Source organism: Manis pentadactyla, chromosome Y (genome assembly GCF_030020395.1).
Source record: "Manis pentadactyla isolate mManPen7 chromosome Y, mManPen7.hap1, whole genome shotgun sequence".
Lineage (NCBI taxonomy): Eukaryota > Metazoa > Chordata > Mammalia > Pholidota > Manidae > Manis > Manis pentadactyla.
This window is the reverse complement of record NC_080039.1, coordinates 36,073,652-36,091,544: the sequence shown is the minus strand read 5'-3', so window position 1 is coordinate 36,091,544 and position 17,893 is coordinate 36,073,652. Positions and strand designations below refer to the sequence as shown.

Here is a 17,893-nt window from a genome sequence, read left to right as displayed (position 1 = left end):
TCCGCCCCCTCCGGCCCCGCCTCCGCCAGTTCGCGTGACCGGACTGCGCTTGGGCGGGGACGCGGGCCTGGCTGTCCCCAGAGTCACAGCACCCGGGGCCTTGGGAGCCGCGGAGCGGGGGCGGAGTTGAGGGTCCTTGTGGACCGGGGAGGTGGGGCTGCGGGGGACCCGGGGGCGGCCGTGGGGGGCGGGAGTTCTGCGGGGAAGTCGTGGGGTGTGGAAGCGGGGGTCACCGGCCGCCTGGGGCAGAGATGGGGGGTCCCCGTGGGAGGGCTCACGTTGGGGGGGTCCCTGGAGCGCTGTGGAGGGTGGAGGTGGGGGTCTCCATGGGATTGTGCATGTGGGGGTTTCCCTGGGGCGCAGTGGAGGGTGGAAGTGGGGGTCCCCGTGGATGGGGGCACGTTGGGGGGTTCCTGGGGAGCGGTGGAGGGCAGAGGTGGGGGTGTCCCCGTGGGGAGTGTGCACGTGGGGGGGGGTCCCCTGGGGCGCGGTGCAGGGCGGAGGTGGGGGTCCGGAACACAGATGGGGTGGGATGCTAATAGGGTGTCCCAGGGGGTGTCGTCGGGGAGAAGCTCTGCCACGTGGGTGAACAGACCGAGAGACTCAGTGCCATGCGAGGTCAGGGCCGAGCCTCAGCTGCTGGCTTGGGGGCTGGGTGGTTAGTTTCTGGAGATGGCCGTGCCCTGCGGGGCATTCAGCCCCATCCCGCTTCCGTCCACTAGATGGCGGTACCTCTCCGCCCGTGTGACTGCCAGCATGTGTCTCCACAGCGCCACGGGCTCCTGGGGACGGTCCCCACTGTCACAGCACAGACGATAGGTAGATGATGGACAGGTACATATGGGTGATGGACAGGTGATAGATCACAGGCGGGTAGATATACAGATGATAGAATATAGATGGGGTGGAGGGACAGATCAGGAGATGGATAGATGATAGGCCGGTAGATGGATGGATGGTAGAAGATAGACTGAGTTCCTCATACTGCGGATGACTCTGGGGTGGGCATCCTGTGCACTGTGGGGTGCACAGCACCCTCTCTGGTCTCCACCCCGCAGATGCCAGGAGCACCCCTCTGGTTTATGGACCCCGACACTGTCCCACATGAATACAAGCGTGTATGTAAACTGTTATATCTGCATGCATGCATGTGGACGTGTGTACATGTGCCTGTGCATGTATAGTATAGGTGCATGTATCCACGTGGCATCCTATGATATATGTGGATGGCATTGTCCCTCCCATTTCTTCCCTTAGCTTTCTGGGCTGGGTGATCCCCTACAAGGCATTGGGAAGGTCATTCGAGCCAGATGTTGGGGCTCACAGACTATGCCATGTTACAGATACGGGATCCTGGGGCTGGGGGCTGGGATGGTGGCCAGAGCCAGGAGGGGCCAGATGCTGGGTCCCCTGGCTGCTGACCTTTCTGCCGTGGAGTAGGTATGGAGGCCTCCTTTGCCAGTCCCTGCCGTTGTCTCCACACAGGGGCTGTAAACTGGGAGGTCAGGACACAAATGCCTACCCTTTGTCTGCCACCCCTGCGCCCCAGCCCCCCACACTGACCCTCTCTTCCCCAGCCAAGGGGAAGCCACAGCCACACCCTCACAGTGGGTTCTGATTTTTCCATTTGGCTTACAGCCTGCCCCCAAACATTCCCCATGTTTCCAGAGTCAACTTCCCACTGGCTGAGCTTCCCGTTTCCCTCAAATGCATTTGAGAATAGAAGAATCTTCATAACTGAGTCATGTCCCCAATATTTGTTGGGGAGTGCCAAAGAGTACTTGGTGGGAGAGCTCACGATTAAGCCATAAACACCAGTTTCCCCATTGCACTCTAGAAATGGTGTCAAATTCCCCTCCCATCAGCTGTGCGTCAGGGCACCCTTCCCATTTCTTTACTGCCACCCGAGGTGGCTCTGAATTTTTATCAGGACAAAGGACACAGGGCAGATCTTTCAAAGTCAAACTAGGAAAACATTTATTGGATGATCAACGTGTTGGAGATTCGCCCCTTTGTCGACTGAGCAAAATCTCTGGTGTGTGAGATTAAGCAACGTACCCAATGCTTCTATTTAGCTCTATGCACATGCCAATCATCTAATTTTTTGAAAAAGTAGACGGTTTATTGTGCAATGGTTTTAGATTTGCAGGGAGGTTACCAGAATAGCACGGAGGGTCCCTGAGATGGAGGCTTACTAGGAAGGTGCAAGGTCAGTGTCCCCAGTACACCCAGCGGGGGTTCATCTTCCATACACGTTCTAGCTTCCTTCTTTCTCAGGATTGCCGGCTGGGAGGGGAGCAGGCTGCTGTTTTGGTGGTTCTCCCTTTATAACCGGAAAGCAATTCAGTGGCATGCACCAGGACCCCAGGGAAGAAATGGTGGGAACGCTTTCAACTGGGGACTTAGCCCTGGATTTCAGGCAGGAATTATGGGCGAACCGTGGGCTCCCACGGGCGTGGGGCCATGGTCTGGGACAGCCGCCAAGTTCACATCTCGGCTCTCCCAGCCCCCAGGTGCATCTGTCCACCTCTGTGTGCCTCGGTTTACCCCTCTAGCAAATAGACCCAGCACTAGCCCCATTGTACTGCGATAAAGGGGTCCTCATACTGTGGGAGGTTGGCGTGCTCTGCGAGGGCACCTGACACCAGCAGCCGTACAATAGAGAGACCACCAGGATGATGTAGGAATGAGGTTCCCTGGGGCGTGATAGACACCCGGAGCCATGCAGCCACGGGAGCCCAGACGAAGGAATAGAGACAAACCCCGTAAACATCATGGTGAGGAAAAGCCAGCAGATGCAGCATCGCACGGGTCACACGAGCAGAAAAGACAAATCTGGGCTGGCAGAGAGCCCACGGGCTTGCCTGGGGCTGGCTGTGCATATGGGGGCAAAGAGTCATCAGCCATCCTTCTGGGGTGATGGGAATATCCTAGAGCTGCACCGTAGGGGTGCTGGAACACCTGGACAAATGTGTGGAGGCTCACTGGACGCACACGTAACCTGGGTGAATTCTGCAGCATGTCAGTGGTGCCTCAGCAAAGCTGTAGTGTGGATGGAGCTGCAGACCATGGTGCTGAGTGACACCAGCCAGACACACATCCAATTCTGCATGATTCCAGTCATAGGAGGTCTTTAGAGGGTCACATCCGAAAAGCAGAACGTTGGGCGCCAGGGGCTGGGGAGGTGGTGAGGAGATGGTGTTTCAGGGGGACGAGGCTTCCGATTTATGAGTTTTGGACGTGGATGGTGGGCATGGCTGCAGAGCCCCACAAAGGCATTTTTCACCCCTCAATCCTCCACCTTAGAAATGGCTAAGATGGTCAACTACATGTTATATGAATTTTCCCACAATTAAAAAAAAACCTGAGAGAAAAAGCCCAGCCAGGTTGATCTGGGAATGTTTGCTTCTTTCTGAATGTTTCTGGTATTCAGCGAAATGCTTTGCAAAAATCAGTATCTTTGCATGACGTTTTCCAACGCACCACGTCGCTGTTTTAAGCACAGGTGTTTTCAAATATGCTGAAAGTAAGAATTATATAAGAAAGCCCATATTTTTTTGGACGTTTATCAGCAACCTGCGCTTTGCCATGTTTCTTTCAGCCAGTTCCCTGAAATGTGTGTGTGTGTGTGTGTATGCATACATGCGTTTGTAGGTATGCACATGCGTGTGTGTACACATGGGCATACACATGGGTGTCCGTGCATGGGTTCGCTCTGGCATTTTAAAGTCATCCTCAAACATCACATCCGTTAACCCATGAAATTTGCAAATATATGTTTAACCATTAGGATCTCTTTTCCATAAAGTCACAGCGCTATCATCCCCCCGGGAAAATCCATGATGTCCCCTAGCCCAGCGCTGCTCCCTGCACGCTGTATGCTTTGGGGTAACCCGATCCTGGAGAGGTTTGTCTTTGAGGTTCTGGGGGCCCGGCACAGGGCTACGCGTGGTCCAGATGTGAGACAGGACTCGTCTTGGGAACACTGGTGTCTCAGAAGTCAGAGAACCTTGTTGCCCCTGCACACGAACCGTCCTTGGGCACTTGAGGACCCACCTCCCCATCTGTCTGTACATCCTACCAGGAGCTGAATCAAAGGACCACGCCTTCTTTTCTTTTTTTATGTGCATGTAAATAAAAATGTGTTGAACTTCCCTTGACGGTGAACAGGTTGAACAGACGGAGTCCATTTCTGGGAAAACACACACACACACATCATCATAAGCAGAAGCGGGGAAGAAGACCAGCCCTGGAATTTCAGGCGAGCGGGCAGACACCCAGGGCAGGTTGCCTGCTTGCAGAGTCGCCATGTAGAGAAGGAAATTCCCAGCACTGGAGGATCCTGTAGGAACCCTGAATAACCTCAGGGAAATGAGGGGCCCCAGTTTGCGGGGCTGGGAATGCAAACGTCAGCAGCCCTCCGTGGTGATGGCGGAATAGAGGCAAGTGGAGTTAATACCAGCCATCCCGGTGACACAATGCTAGACTGTCACCTGCGTGCAGGTCCTCTGTAGGATCTGACACCCCGACAGCACCATAAAGCAGACAGGCTTCCTCGGCAGTCAGGTGGCGAGACATGCTCTGTGCGGTGGTTTGAGGTTTTTCACACCTTTTGTGCATCTGATGCACCCAGGCCCACACCCAGACCGGGGTGCGGGGTGGTTGCTGGCTCAGGGTTTCTGATCCTGGGTGGGGCCCAGTCCACGTTGCTTTCTAGGGTTCACCGCTGGGATGGCTGGGAACAGCCCGGGATGTTGCTCCTTGCATTGAAAGTCCACATCCCCTCTCTCTCCTCGGGTGAGTCCTGGTCCCCCTCAGAAGCTTCCTATTGTGACTCTTAACGTGCTGTCCCCACAGGCACGTTGAGGACCAGCTGTCTGGGACGCCGTCCCCGTGGGGACATTCTAGCTGCAGGATGTGAGACTGCCGAGCAGCCACGTGGGAAGGGGGGCCGTGGCCCACCCGAAGGCTGTCAGGATGTGGGTTGTATTCCAAGTGTTCAGCTCCTGGCCACGTGGTCTTGAGGATGGGGGAGCCCATGGGTGAAGGTTCTGGGTGGGATTCAGGCTCTCTGGGAACACCAGCAAGGGGAAACCCTCAACTCTGGGGGTCTGAAGAGAATGGCACCTGACACATCCACTTTGCAGGCCCATTCCAGAACCACAGTCCGGGCATGTGCCATGCACACTGCACACTTTAGGTGCCCATGGATGCCGCTGTTGCCATGACATCAGGACTCCTGGGGGGACTCGGTGCATGGTGTTCACAGTGCGACTCACCGATGGCCGACCCTGCAGGAGTCGGCATGCTTTGTCCTTCCAAGAGGCCTCCACCCCAAGGGTCTGGGTTCCAGGAAGCCAGGCTGCCAGGGAGCCGGTGCTGGGCATGGGGGTCCTCTTGCCATCACCAGGGGCCACAGCTTTGTATCCGCCGGCATCACGGCCTTGCGATTTCAGAGTGGATTAAATGTGTGTGTGTGTCCTGGGGCACAAATTACCCCAAACTGGGCAAACTATAAAAAACCACAGGAATCATCCTCCCCAGCTCTGGAAATGGGGTGCCTGAGACCCAGGCGGGGCTCCAAGACCCAGGCGAGGCTCTGAAATCCAGGCCGGGCAGGGCCTGCTCCCTCCACAGGCTCCAGGGGAGGCTCCTTCCTGCCTCTTGTGGCTTCTGGGGGCTCCAGGCATCCCTGGGCATGTGGCCAGGTCCCTCCAATCTCTACCTCTGTCTCCACATGGCCTCTCTGTCTGTGTCTCTCCTCTTCTGTTCCTTAAGAACACACCTGCCATTGGGTTTAGGGCCACCTAATCCAGGTTACATTTGGAGGTCCCAGGTGGATGTGGTTTTGGGGGGTCACTATTCACTCCAGTACAGTGAAGCCTGTTTTCCTTGTAATGTAAGAATGGCCAAAGCAGGCCGCTCTTAGGCTTCCAGCTGCCACTCTCACTGTGTCAGCATATCCATGCACAGTGGGGAGGCTGCCTGCCCTGCAGCACCGCCCCCCCAGCATGCAGGCCTCTGAGCCCCTGACCCACAGCCTCTCCCAGTTCCTGTCTCTTGGGCTCTAGGGCTATCCCCTCCCAGACAAGCCGTGGACCCAGCACCCTGCATCCACTTCTACTGAGCAAAGCGCCAGGCACTTTGCCGTTCCAGGTAAGTCCCTGGCTCCAGGAAAGTCACTGTCTGGGGATCATTCAGGGACGGGGGCTCCTCTTTGTCCTGAAGCAAGATGGGCACTCGGGCTGGCACCAGTGTCTTCTGGGCATGGGAAAGATGGGGGTGGCCCTGTCCTTGTGTGGCCCCAGCCAGTGGGCACAGAGGTGCTCAGCTCCTGACACACCTCTTGGCTTATGTGCTCAGTGGTACTGTGAGGTGCCTGGTCCCCAGAAACTCCTGCAAGTCAGGCCAGACGCACCCCAGTGAGTGCAAAAGCCTGGGGGAATGTGCAGTGGCCCAGGGGTCTGGGCTGGGAGCAGAAGCCCGAGAACGGGCCGCAGGGAACCCCAGGCCAAGCTGCACCCAAAGGGCCTCAGGGGGCCCATGGAGCCGCAGCAGGCACTGTCCTTCCCATATGGAGCTGCAGCTGGTCCTCGTCCACCCAGGACCCTAGGCCAGGCTGGGGGCCCGTCCCACACCCCCCTGGGTGTCCTCGCTGTGTGGGGCAGCAGCTGTGCCATTTAAGTGGAGCATAAGCGCTCAAGGGCAGAGCGACTGGACACTGCCGGTGCCCCTGGTTGGCTCCTGGGGGAGCTGTGTGAACCCCTGCAGCACGTGGACTGCCAGGGCCCGTCCACTGCCGTCTGGGGAATCCCAGCACCGGGCTGACCACGGGTGAAATGAAGACCAGGTCAGGGTCTGCCTGGCTGGGAGATGACAGGCCGCTGCACCGTTGCTGAGCAGGGGGCTTGGAGAACGAGGCAGGTGGCCGGCGGGCAGGGTGTCGGGGCCTGTGGGGGACACTGACGGCTGGCTGCACCCTCGCTCGCCCTCAGCCAGGGGCGGGCCCGGCTGCCATCCTCGGGGAACGGGAACACGCGTGCCCAGCACGCTCCACCATCTCCCGGAAGACCCAGCCGCACCCCCTGGCAGTGGTGGGAGGGTGAGATGGAAGCAGTCACGTCCCTGCTGTCTTCCGGCTGTGCCTGGCAGCTGTGCTCAGAACACGCTCTCCTGTCTCTTGAGGCAGGACCGACCAGCCTCGAGCTCATCGGCGTGGCAGCTGGACATGGAGCGCGCGGACAGCGTGCGGGCAGAGAACAGGCTGTCCCTGCGTGTGTCCGGGCTGCCCACTGGCAGCGGCCCGTAGCCCAGGTAGTCCCGGAGCCGCAGCTGAAACTCGCGGGATGCAAAATAGTACACGAAGGGGTCCAGGCAGCTGTTGATGCAGCTGAGGCACAGGGTGAGTTTGTACACATGATAATAGCTCTTGCCGTAGAAGAGGCGGCTGATCATGTGCACCAGGAGCACGAAGTTGTTCGGCGCGAAGCAGGTGACGAAGGCCAGGAGCACCACGGCGGCCAGGCCCACGGCGCGCCGCCTCTGTCCCTGGCCGTGCGGGTCGGACGTCCGCAGCAACTTGAGGATGGTGGCCGTGTAGCAGGCCACCGTGACCACGAACGGGATGAGGAAGAGGAGCGTGAACAGGGTGAAGAGGAAGACGGCCCAGGTGGCCACGCTGGGCAGCATGGTGGACTTGAGCACGTCGAAGCAGGTGACGATGCCCAGCGCCTCCACGGTGTAGGTGAGGTCCGTGCGGGCCAGCGGCGACAGGGCTGCCAGCAGCACGAGCCACATGCCGGCGCAGGCGGCCACCGCGTAGCGGCGCCGGCGCCAGGGCGCGGAGGCCAGCGGGTACACGACGCCCAGGAAGCGCTCGACGCTGATGCAGGTCATGGTGAGGATGGAGGAGTACATGTTGGCGTAGAAGGCCACGGTGACGGCGTTGCACAGCAGCTCGCCGAACACCCAGTGGTTGCCGATGCAGTGGTAGTAGATCTGGAAGGGCAGCACGCTGGCCGACATCAGGTCCGTCACGCTCAAGTTGATCATGAAGATGACCGACGGCGACTTGGGCCCGATGTGCCGGCACAGGACCCACAGCGAGAAGAGGTTGCCGGGGATGCTGACGAGGGCCACCAGCGAGTACACCACGGGAAGCGCCACGGCGATGGCCGGGTCCCGTAGCATCAGGATGGTGGCGTTGTCCGGCTGCGTCAGGTTCATGTCCATGGCGGCGGGCGCACGCGGGGGCTCAGGGACGCACCTGCGAGGCAAGGGGCTCGGGGTGAGGGTGGCACAGGGCGGGCTGCTGGGCTCCTGCGGACGACCCAGCAGAGAGGTAGGGCCAGCCAGCGCCTCCCGGCTGCCTCCCCATCGTTCCTCCCCGGGTGCCCCCTCCTCCAGGCTTCCCACCTGCTCTTATCCCCTATCACCTGATAGGAGCTGAATCCTGAAACCCCGTCTCATGCACAAGCATAAAGGGCAAATGAGAATCAGCTGAAACTCAGAGGCAGGGGTGGGCTTGTGGACAGGCTGCCCTGGGCCCCGCACCGTGCATGCTGGGCCTTTGAGGGCTCGCAGACCTGCCGGTCCACCGGGGGTGTGCGGAAGAGGCCTCCGGTCTGTCGGATCCCCTCAGGCATATACAGTCATCACACTGTCAGGGCCAGAGGACGTGGGACTCTTTCTATAACTGCCGACAGCCCCAGCAGCTTGGAAGCACAGGGAATGTGCTGTGAGGTACGGTGCAGGGGCTTCCATGCTGGGGCCATGAGGTTGCTGGGGGCGGGCAACAGCTCAAGGTCACAAAGTTACCAGGTAACTAATCCTGCAAGCTGACCTGTTTGCAGCTACAGCTGAATTTCTCCATGACGACTCTGAGCCCTGCTTTGCTCATTTGCTCTCTACGAAGTCTGGGTCTTTCCTACCACCAGGGCAGCTCTGAACTTCCCCCAAAGGTGGGTTTTTCAATGATCGACGTGGATCCTCCTGTTGCAGACATCATAGAGCGCAGGCAGGACGAGAAAACCCCAGAAAGGGGAGCACGGAGGTGGGCTGCTGGGTGTTTCCAGCACCCAGAGGGGGCAGAGCACCTGCACAGCCTGCCCTGGTGGGGGAGGGTCCACTCAGGCCCTGGGGAAAGCGCTCTGCTCTGTGCCAATGGCCCACAGGTGCCACCCCTGGGATGCCCTGCAGATGCCACAGAAGGAGGGGGAAGACCACGCCCTTGAGCAGGCTGAGTCCCCCCGGGGTGGAAGACAGCATGTCCACGCAGTGTGGCTGTGGCCCCCAGTTACCCACTCAGACGGGCACGGGGGCTGGCTGCGAAGTGGGCCGCGTCCGATCAGCTGCGAGCATGGCCGGCAGACACAGAGGTTTCCCAGAGAAGGAACCCTGCCTCCAGAGGGCCACGTCAGCCGCCGCCTGGGTTTCCAGCTGTCCGCCTGCCCTGCGGACTTCACAATGCCAATGACTTGAAATAAATTTCTTTATGTGTACATATTTTATATTTATATGCACGTGTGCCTATAGAGATTCGTGTGTGCTTATATACATGCATATGCACCCATATGTACCCATATATGTTACTTATCTGTCCTACCGCACACATTTCTGTGCATATATGTATACATACACACTCATGTCCTATGGCATATATATGGATATATACATGTCCATCTCGTGGCATAGGTGTACATGTATGTGTATACGCACACACATGCTGCCTATGTGTATACGTGCATGTTTGTATGCACACATACACACCCTATGGCATATATACCCCATTGCATTTATATCTGTACATATATAGCTCCATTCTCCCATGTCTGTTTCTCTGGAGGCCCTAATACAGAGGGGACCATCTGTCAGGGGGCCTTGTGGGTGCTGGGGGACAGTAACTAGATGCTCAATAAGTCTGGGCTGACTCTCATATTAAGGGCCCATGGGGCAGCCACAGGGCGGCGACGTTATGTGGCCCCTGCTCCAGCGTCTGACCACCCTCCCAAAGGTCTGTGTGGAGGCCAGGCCGTCAGCTGCTCTCTGTCAGGACAGAAGCAGTGGGACAGGACCTCCCCTGAGGGTGCCCGTGGCCCAGCACCCTCCCCCCCAATGCCCTGCAGAGGCTCCTGGGGCCTCAGCGGGCAAGCGCCCACCCCACCCTCCCTCACCTCTGTTCTTCACTGCATCCGGGTGGGACGTCTCCCGCCTTCCCCCACAGACTCCCGTGTGCTCTCTCTCACCCACATTCGCTCTGATTCAAGCCCTACTTGGCTAATTCCATCGTAGCACCAGTCCCTTGGAGCACCAGGCAAATGCAGATGGGGACAGGAGACCACCTCAAGTCTCAGCCCCGGAGGACAGACATATCCCGGAGCAGACGCGTTCCTGAGCGGGTCCACAGCATCGGTCCACAAGTGGGTTAGGTCCATATTTGCAGAGGGGGCCTGGCATGGGTGTGGCTCCATGCTCTGCTGCCAGGCTCACTGGGGACCGTGGGCATGGCTCAGGAGCCAGACGTGCAAGCTGTGCAAATAGCATTAGAGGAACAGTCAGCAGGGTGTGAGTGAGCCCGGGGTGGGCTTCCTCTGGCGGAGTCCAGCGAATGCCACATGGAAGGAACCCTGGGGATCTGCTTGGCCGTGCCAAGGCCAGTTTTTCCCACCTTGCTTCTCGCTTGAGGCCTGGTGGTGGGTGGTTACGGCTCTATTTTCAGGTGGCTGAGGTTTTCCTTCTGCTTTTGATCTGGGTGTATGCAGGATGCCTGGGCTCCTGGTACCAGGGCGTGGGGCTGGGGGCTCACTGGGGCATCAGGTAGCCACACTATGGGACAGGCATCGTGTCTGGCTCATTGTCCACCATGGATGGGAGCCCCAGAGATGCCCTCTGCTCCCAGGGCTGTGCAGGCAGCTGGTGACTTGCCCCAAGGGCAGCCGGTCTGGGTACTGGCATTTCATTATGAGGACATTGCTCCCAGGATGTCAGCAGGAAACACGTGGTCCACGTGCCACAGAGGCCTGCACACATCTAGATTTAAACTCACATTTCAGCCCGTTGGCCTGAGCTGATGTTTCTTCCACTGTAGATGTCCGTCTGTCACCAACATCTGTGGAAAGAGCTTCCTCAAGCAGGTTTAAAAACAGTCCTGAGTTTCGCTCTGAGTGTGTTGCGCTTTCTGCTCTGGTAGAGCACACTCAAGTGTGACTCCTATAGTTATCTGTGGGGTGGGCCTGCTTCCCGGGCCCTAGGAGCCCACCCATGGCTTCAGGGGTGCAGCAGATGTGTGCTTCTCAGGCCCCCACTGGTGATGCAGACGGACACACTGAAGGGAGGGACACTGATGACGTAGGAAGACATACAGGGAGTCAGGACACGGCTCCGTGCCTTAGGAACTTGTCTATGGCGGGGGCACTTCCATGGTGGGGTCGTGTCCACAGTGGGGATGGGTCCATGGCAGGCATCTGCACACCATGCACCACTGGAGGTGCCATGCCCGGTGAGGAAGAAATGCACCCCTGCAGGAGCCCCATGAGTGCTGGCTCTCGTTTTCATTTGTGGCATTTGGGGACCTGGCAGGCAGCCTCCTCTGCCCTCTAGGGCCCTGGCACGTAGCCTCAGGGTGTCAGAAGCCCAGAGGACAGACAGCTGCTAAGCGTCACGAGTGATTAATACAGAAATCACCCCTAACAGACCCAGCTTTGCCGAAATGCGGGCACCTGCGGTTTGGACCCGGCAGGTGGAGGGTGGTGGGGTGGGCGGCAGGACGGAAAATGTATAAAGCAGCCCAGCGAGGCACAGGGGGGAGCAGGCGCGGCTCTTGCAAAAGATGGCCATGCAGCTGCCCGGAGCAAGGGGACCGGCCACCAGGCGCGCCCGCAGTGGGAAGGCCTGACTGGTGATGCCCATTGTAAGATGCGTGCAGCTCTGAGGGCGCCCACCCACTCACCTGTCCATGGGCCTGTGAGTACATGCATCTTTTTTTTAATACTTAGCTTTATTGAGGTATCATTTGCATACTGCATAAAATTCCCCTGTTGAAAGTGTACGATTCAGTGGTTTTTAATATATTCACACATGTGCCACCCTCAGCTGAATGCAAACACAGAACATTTTAGTTTCCCCTAAAAGAAATCCTGCCCACCATTGCCATCACCCCCACCCCCTCCCAGCCCCTGACGACTACGAATCCACATCTGTCTGTAGATCTGCCTGTTCTGGGAGTTTCCTGTGAGTGGATCCGTACACCGTGTGTCCCTGTGTGTCTGTGTCTCCCCCTGAGCACCGTAGATTCAGGTCCATCCACGCTATGCGTGTGTCAGGGCTCCCCTCCTTTTCAGGGCTGAGTGATATTCCATTTTGAAGGTTGGTTTGCATTTTGTTTATCCATTTGTGCGTTGATGGATATTGGGGTTGTCCCCGTTTTTTGGCCACTGGGAATAGTGCTGTGTATCTCTTGTGTGCAGCCCCGGCACCCCCCCACCATCTGGAGGCCCACAGGCTGAGTGGGGTGGTCCTTTCTTCTCGGTGGAGGTGAGTCTTAATTAAGGGCATCAATAAGGCGGCAGGCAGCCCCTGCACAGCAGCGGTGACTCAGACTGGAGACCACTCCTTTTGGACCTGCTGTGCTGCTGCTTCCTAAGCACTGGCGGCTGTCCCAGGTCTGATATCGCTGTGGGGACAAGGGGGTCCCCAGCCCAGGAAGCCATGGGCCCACTCTATGCAGCACGGGCTGGTGTCCCCTCTGGGCTCCGCGGGTTTTTGCATGACGCTATTTGGTGCGCTTTGTTAGGCAGCCCCGGGGGACTCAGTCCTACAGGTGTCCTGTTTGGACACCAGGCGATGCCAGAGCATCCAAGTGCATGGTGCCTTTCATCAGCTGGAAGAACGTTCAGGCATTCATTCAACACACGTGGGCTGACCTCCCAGCGGCTCTGCCTAGCTAAGCGCAGCCCAGAGCCGGCTCCACTTCTCCTGCCTCTGGGACAACCACCAGCCTACAGGCATGGCCTGCAGACGTGCAGTGATGGACTCGGTGAACCGAGCTCACCCGCTGGGCTTGTGGCTAGTCCCTCCCGTCTCTGCCTCCATGTCCACATGGCTTCTCAGTGTCTGTGTCTCTCTTCTGTGCCTGTGAGGGCACCTGACATTGCATTTAGGGCCACCCTCATTCAAGAGGACCTCATCTCAGATCTTGCACCTAATCCTACCTGCAAACACCCTAATTCCAAATAAGGTCCCCTTTCCAGGTTTTGGGGCCAGGACGTGGACATGTCTTCCAGAAGCCTGCATTCAGCCCACTGCACAGGTCAGGGAGGAGAATATTCCTAAGCGCTGTTTGCAGTATGTCCTGGGCTCCTGCCTGCCCCTTAGCAGATAGAACTGCATTGACCAGAAGCATCAATCACAAGAGACTTGCCTGTGGGTCTGCAAGTTCACACCGCCAGCAGGGCAGCCCTCTGAGACCCTGCCTCCAGCGAGCAGCTGCTGACCCTCAACATGTCCCGGGGTGAGGCTCCTGGCTTTAGCCACGAACCCGCCTGGACTGAGGACGTTCTTGGAGGAAGACCCCTCCCCCCAAGGAGGCCCGGCCTCCAGAGGTATAGACAGCACCCCACTGGTTTGGCATGTGACTATTACACCTAGAAATTCTAGCATCTGGACCCCGGAGAAGCTATGCACCCTCACCAGCAGCCTCGTCTGGGGGACCCCCTCCATGCTCAGGGCCCGAAGATGTGGCCGATGGTTGAGGTGCACCCCCCCCCCAGAGAGGAAGGTGCGTTGGGTTATCTGGACAACTGTGGGCAACTCACAGGCAGCACTGGAAGCTGTGCTACCATGTCATGTCCTGATATCGCTGTGGGGATCCCCCAAATTCGTAAGCTGCAGTCCTAACTCTGTGTACCTCAGAATGACACGGTTAGAGATAGTGTCTTTGCAAGTGCCATTTCAATTAAGATGGAATAGGATGGGACACGGACCTATGGAACTAGTGTCCTAAAAAAAAAGGGTATATTTGCACACAGACCCGGGTCCATCCATCTTCCATCCATCCATCCATCCATCTCTATCATTTGTCTACTATTATCTATATGTCTTTCCATTCATCCATCCATCTATGATACCTATCATCCATCCATCCATCCATCCATCCATCCATATCTGTTATATCTCTCTGGGGGCGACACGGTGGCAGGGCTGCAAGGCTGCAGGAGAGCAGAGCAGAGGCTGGAATGGTGGCAGCGCCAAGGACGGAGGCCCAGAGGACGGCTGTGCTTGATGACTGTGCAGGCAGAGGGGCCCAGAGGATGGCTGTGAGGACAGAGGGGCTGAGAGGCAAGGGGAGAGACCGGCTTGCTGCATGCAGACTTGCTCTGAGTGAACGGGATTTTAGTGACTGACCTGCCACCTGGAAATAAAGTTGGGTATAACCTTTTCACACCCCAAGAACGTTTTGCTGTCATTTTCTTTGGTCACATTGAATCCATAGTGAACTTGCCCGGGGCTGAAACCCATTGACAAGACACATGCACACCATATTGAAGGAGACTGGAGGGCTGACGCTACAGGCCCTCAAGACTTACCACAAAGCTAAACAATATAGGAGGTCGATGGAGAGAGAGCCCGGAAATAGACCTACCTACATAGAGTCAATTGATCTTTGCCAAAAAAGCGAAGGCGATGTCATGGAGCAAAGACGGTGTCTTCACCAATGGTGCTAAAACACTGGACATCCACATGCAAAGGACTGAATCTAGATACAGACCCTACACCCATCACGGAGAATTAACTGCCAGTGGCTCACACACATGCATGTACAATGCAAACATATAAAGCCCCTCCAGGATGACTTAGGAGGAAACCCAGATGATCTTGGGTTACGATGAGGCCTGTTTGGAGGGAACACCAAACACATGATCCCTGAAGGAAATAATGGATAAAGCTACCTCATCACAATTTAAAACTGCTGCTCTGCGAACAGCACCGGTGAGACGATAAGAAGAGCAGGTGCGGATGGGGAGATAATGTTTGCAAAAAGACACAGCTGGAGAAAAAGAAAAATAACTCAGTATTCAAAATATACAAAGAACTCTTAAAACTCAACAACACAGAAAGAAAAGACTTAACTTAAAAATGAGCAAATGACCTGAGCAGACACCTCACCAAAGAAGACACACAGGTGGCCAAGAAGCACATGAAAACATGCTCCACATCACAAGTCCTCAGGGAATTGCAAATCAGCACCTCGGTGAGATGCCCCCTGCACTGGGAACAGAATGCCTGAGATCTAAAAACACCAGCAACACTGAACACAGGTGAGGATGTGGAACGGCGGTTCGCATCCAACCCTGGGCATTACAAGACGGCCCTTGCACACTCGGTGGCCTCCCGGTCACGTTGGAGGCTGCCATCATCTTAAGTGTGACAGGATGGCTTCGATGCCTGCACGCCTCTCCTGAGCATTCCCTCTCACTGGAGACCCGAGAGTCCCACTACGGCCGCACCGCCTCTGGGTGAACGAACACTCCCTTCTACCCACTTCAAAGTGAGGATAGAGCCGCTGGTGCAGGCGGGCATGGAGGAGGCGTCTCTCTGCTCAGATCACAGGTGAAAATCCCACCCCCTGAGCACCATAGCACAAACGGCCGTCTATCTGCCGGCTTTACTTTCCTCTCTGTTGCACAATCAAGGTGCCCTGTCAGTTACGGGTGATTTGCATGCCGTCATCCGTCCACACGCGGGTAGATGCTACAGATTTTGATCTCTGCCTCCTGTAAGACAGAAGCCGTGTTCAATGTTCTTTGCCATCTGCACCCTTTTCTCAGACGGAGGCACCCCCCCCTGCCACCCCCACCACTTCCTAGCTAGCCAGATACCTGCTTCTGGGAAAGAGCAAGAAGCCCCCAACTTTTTTTTTCTTGCATGATTGGGGGCTGCGTTCCATTTTCACACGGCACCCCACGCACACGATCCTCTCAGCCACGAGCAAAGCACAGCTGCAGCCGTAGTCTCTGTGCACCAGGAAGCTGTGCTGTGTGGATGCATTAGTTCACGGGAAGCACCCTTCTGGGAAAGAAAACTGAGCGGACCCAGGGACTGAGGGCGTGCCAGGAAAGAGGAATTTGCAAGCAAGCCATTGAGGGAGATTATAGCACGTTGACCGTGACGGAACCTGCGTGCCAATGGTTCTTAACAAATTGGGGAAATTTGCTTAACAGATTGACGAGAGAAAGGTTGAGGGTGGTATGCATGCTCCATTTACCAGTATCTGTTCTCTAAAGTCAGCCACTCAGATTTCTTCTCCACATTACTGGGCATGGATGGACCTGCCACGGACACATTGAACCACAATCACGATGATTTTACTTATGCAATTCCAAACAACGTGTCCGGTAAAGCTGCCAAGCAGAAAACCGCTTCAGGGAACCCCTTTTTTTAAAAAAAGAATTAAAGCATCATTGAGATACAACAGTATAATAGTTTCAAGTATACAACACATTGTTTCAACACTCATGATTAAATCCTCAGCCCCACGAGTGCCGTTACTATGTGTCAACATAGGGAGACGTTGAAGAGTCATTGGCTATATTCTCCATGCTGTGCTACCAACCCTGTGACCCATTTATATTATGATTGAGGATCTTTGTGCCCCTGTATCGTCCTTCCGCCCACCCACCCCAGTCCCTTCTCCTTGAGAAGGAGCCACGGAATCTCAGCCAGGCAACTCCTGCCAGCAAACAAAGACAGGCTTCTTTCCTCGTCCTTGAGACTGAGACCCCCGGTGGCCAGAACCCTTAGGTATGACCCACTGTTGGTCCTATGCACATGTCCGTGCTTTTGAGAGGGTGTTTGAACATGTCTGTTGTTCAAGTGGAAAGTTCCCCATTGAGCCCATGAAGACAGACTTGGGTGAAACCTAGACTCTGTGAGATTAGGAAGAGCTCAGGAACCCAGAAAAGGATGTTTTCAAAGAAGGCACGACAGCCAGCCCTCTGGGACACCACCAAGTGCCACAGGTGAAATGTGAGAGCAACGCTCCCCCCACCCCCCACCGCCTCCAGGCTCAAGTGGAAAAGGTCAGAGACGGGCTTTTTCCAGGCTGGGCCGAGCACACATCAACATTAAGGAGGGTCCCCCCCCTCAGCCATGGGACACAGCCTCAAACAAGGGTCTCTGCTGCGGAGCATACCCCGTATAGACGGTGCAAGATGACCCACAGCAACATGACAGGAGCCTTGTGGGTCTCGTATCTGTGACTCCGTTTTTCATCTGAAATGTGAGAAAGATCCTGCCGTTTGCTAGTGGTTGAGGTGTTGACCGTCATGCATGTTGTCTGGTTTACCAATGAGACGAACACGCGTTTTGAGATACAAACTCAAACACTGACCCCCTAACAACTGGACGGGTGCATAGATGAGTCATCCCCACAAGTGGAGAGACTGGAAACTCTTCAGTGGAGATGAGCTGGGTAAGTGGGGTGCCACCCTTCTGTAGGGAATCCTGGCCCCCCACAGGAAGGGGAATGCAGGGCTTAGGGGAAACGGCTCAGAGTCAGAGAAATTGCTGCTTCCAGGGCTGCGTCTGGGGGCTGCCCAAGGGCCTTGGGTTTCATACGAGGCCAGGAAGTAAGGATGGGGGTGGACATGTCACAGGGACGCTGGAGGCAGCTTGCAGGGGCTCCCACAGGCAACTTTGGGCAGCCGAGCTTCAAACCCCCTGAAAACACATCATGAATTATAAGCCATGGGGAAAAATGAGGGATTCATGAGTGGATACCAGAGAGCAATAGATACATCGATCGGTGCTGAGGAAGGATCCGGTTTCTATTAGATTGCTGAGTGCCAGTGCATAACTGTGCCCACCAAGAGAATGGGAGGTTGCCAATGTGTGCATC

General features: G+C 56.5%; 1 protein-coding gene and 1 long non-coding RNA gene across 3 annotated transcripts in view; one reads left to right on the top strand and one right to left on the bottom strand.

Annotated features, from left to right (window-relative positions):
- The first annotated feature begins 57 nt into the window (after positions 1 to 57).
- LOC130682096 (uncharacterized) lies at positions 58 to 3,937 on the top strand. Its single transcript, XR_008995400.1, has 4 exons — positions 58 to 151; positions 723 to 834; positions 1,059 to 1,118; positions 3,809 to 3,937. It is a non-coding gene; the product is annotated as an uncharacterized LOC130682096 (long non-coding RNA).
- Positions 2,101 to 17,893, bottom strand: part of LOC118935926 (P2Y purinoceptor 8) — a 39,720-nt gene continuing 23,927 nt past the window's right edge. For both annotated transcript variants that reach the window (XM_036932572.2, XM_036932574.2), the window contains exon 2: positions 2,101 to 8,266. In XM_036932572.2, the coding sequence (XP_036788467.1) occupies positions 7,159 to 8,232 (1,074 nt within the window). In that variant the 5' untranslated portion in view covers positions 8,233 to 8,266 and the 3' untranslated portion in view covers positions 2,101 to 7,158. The remainder of the gene's footprint in view (positions 8,267 to 17,893) is intronic.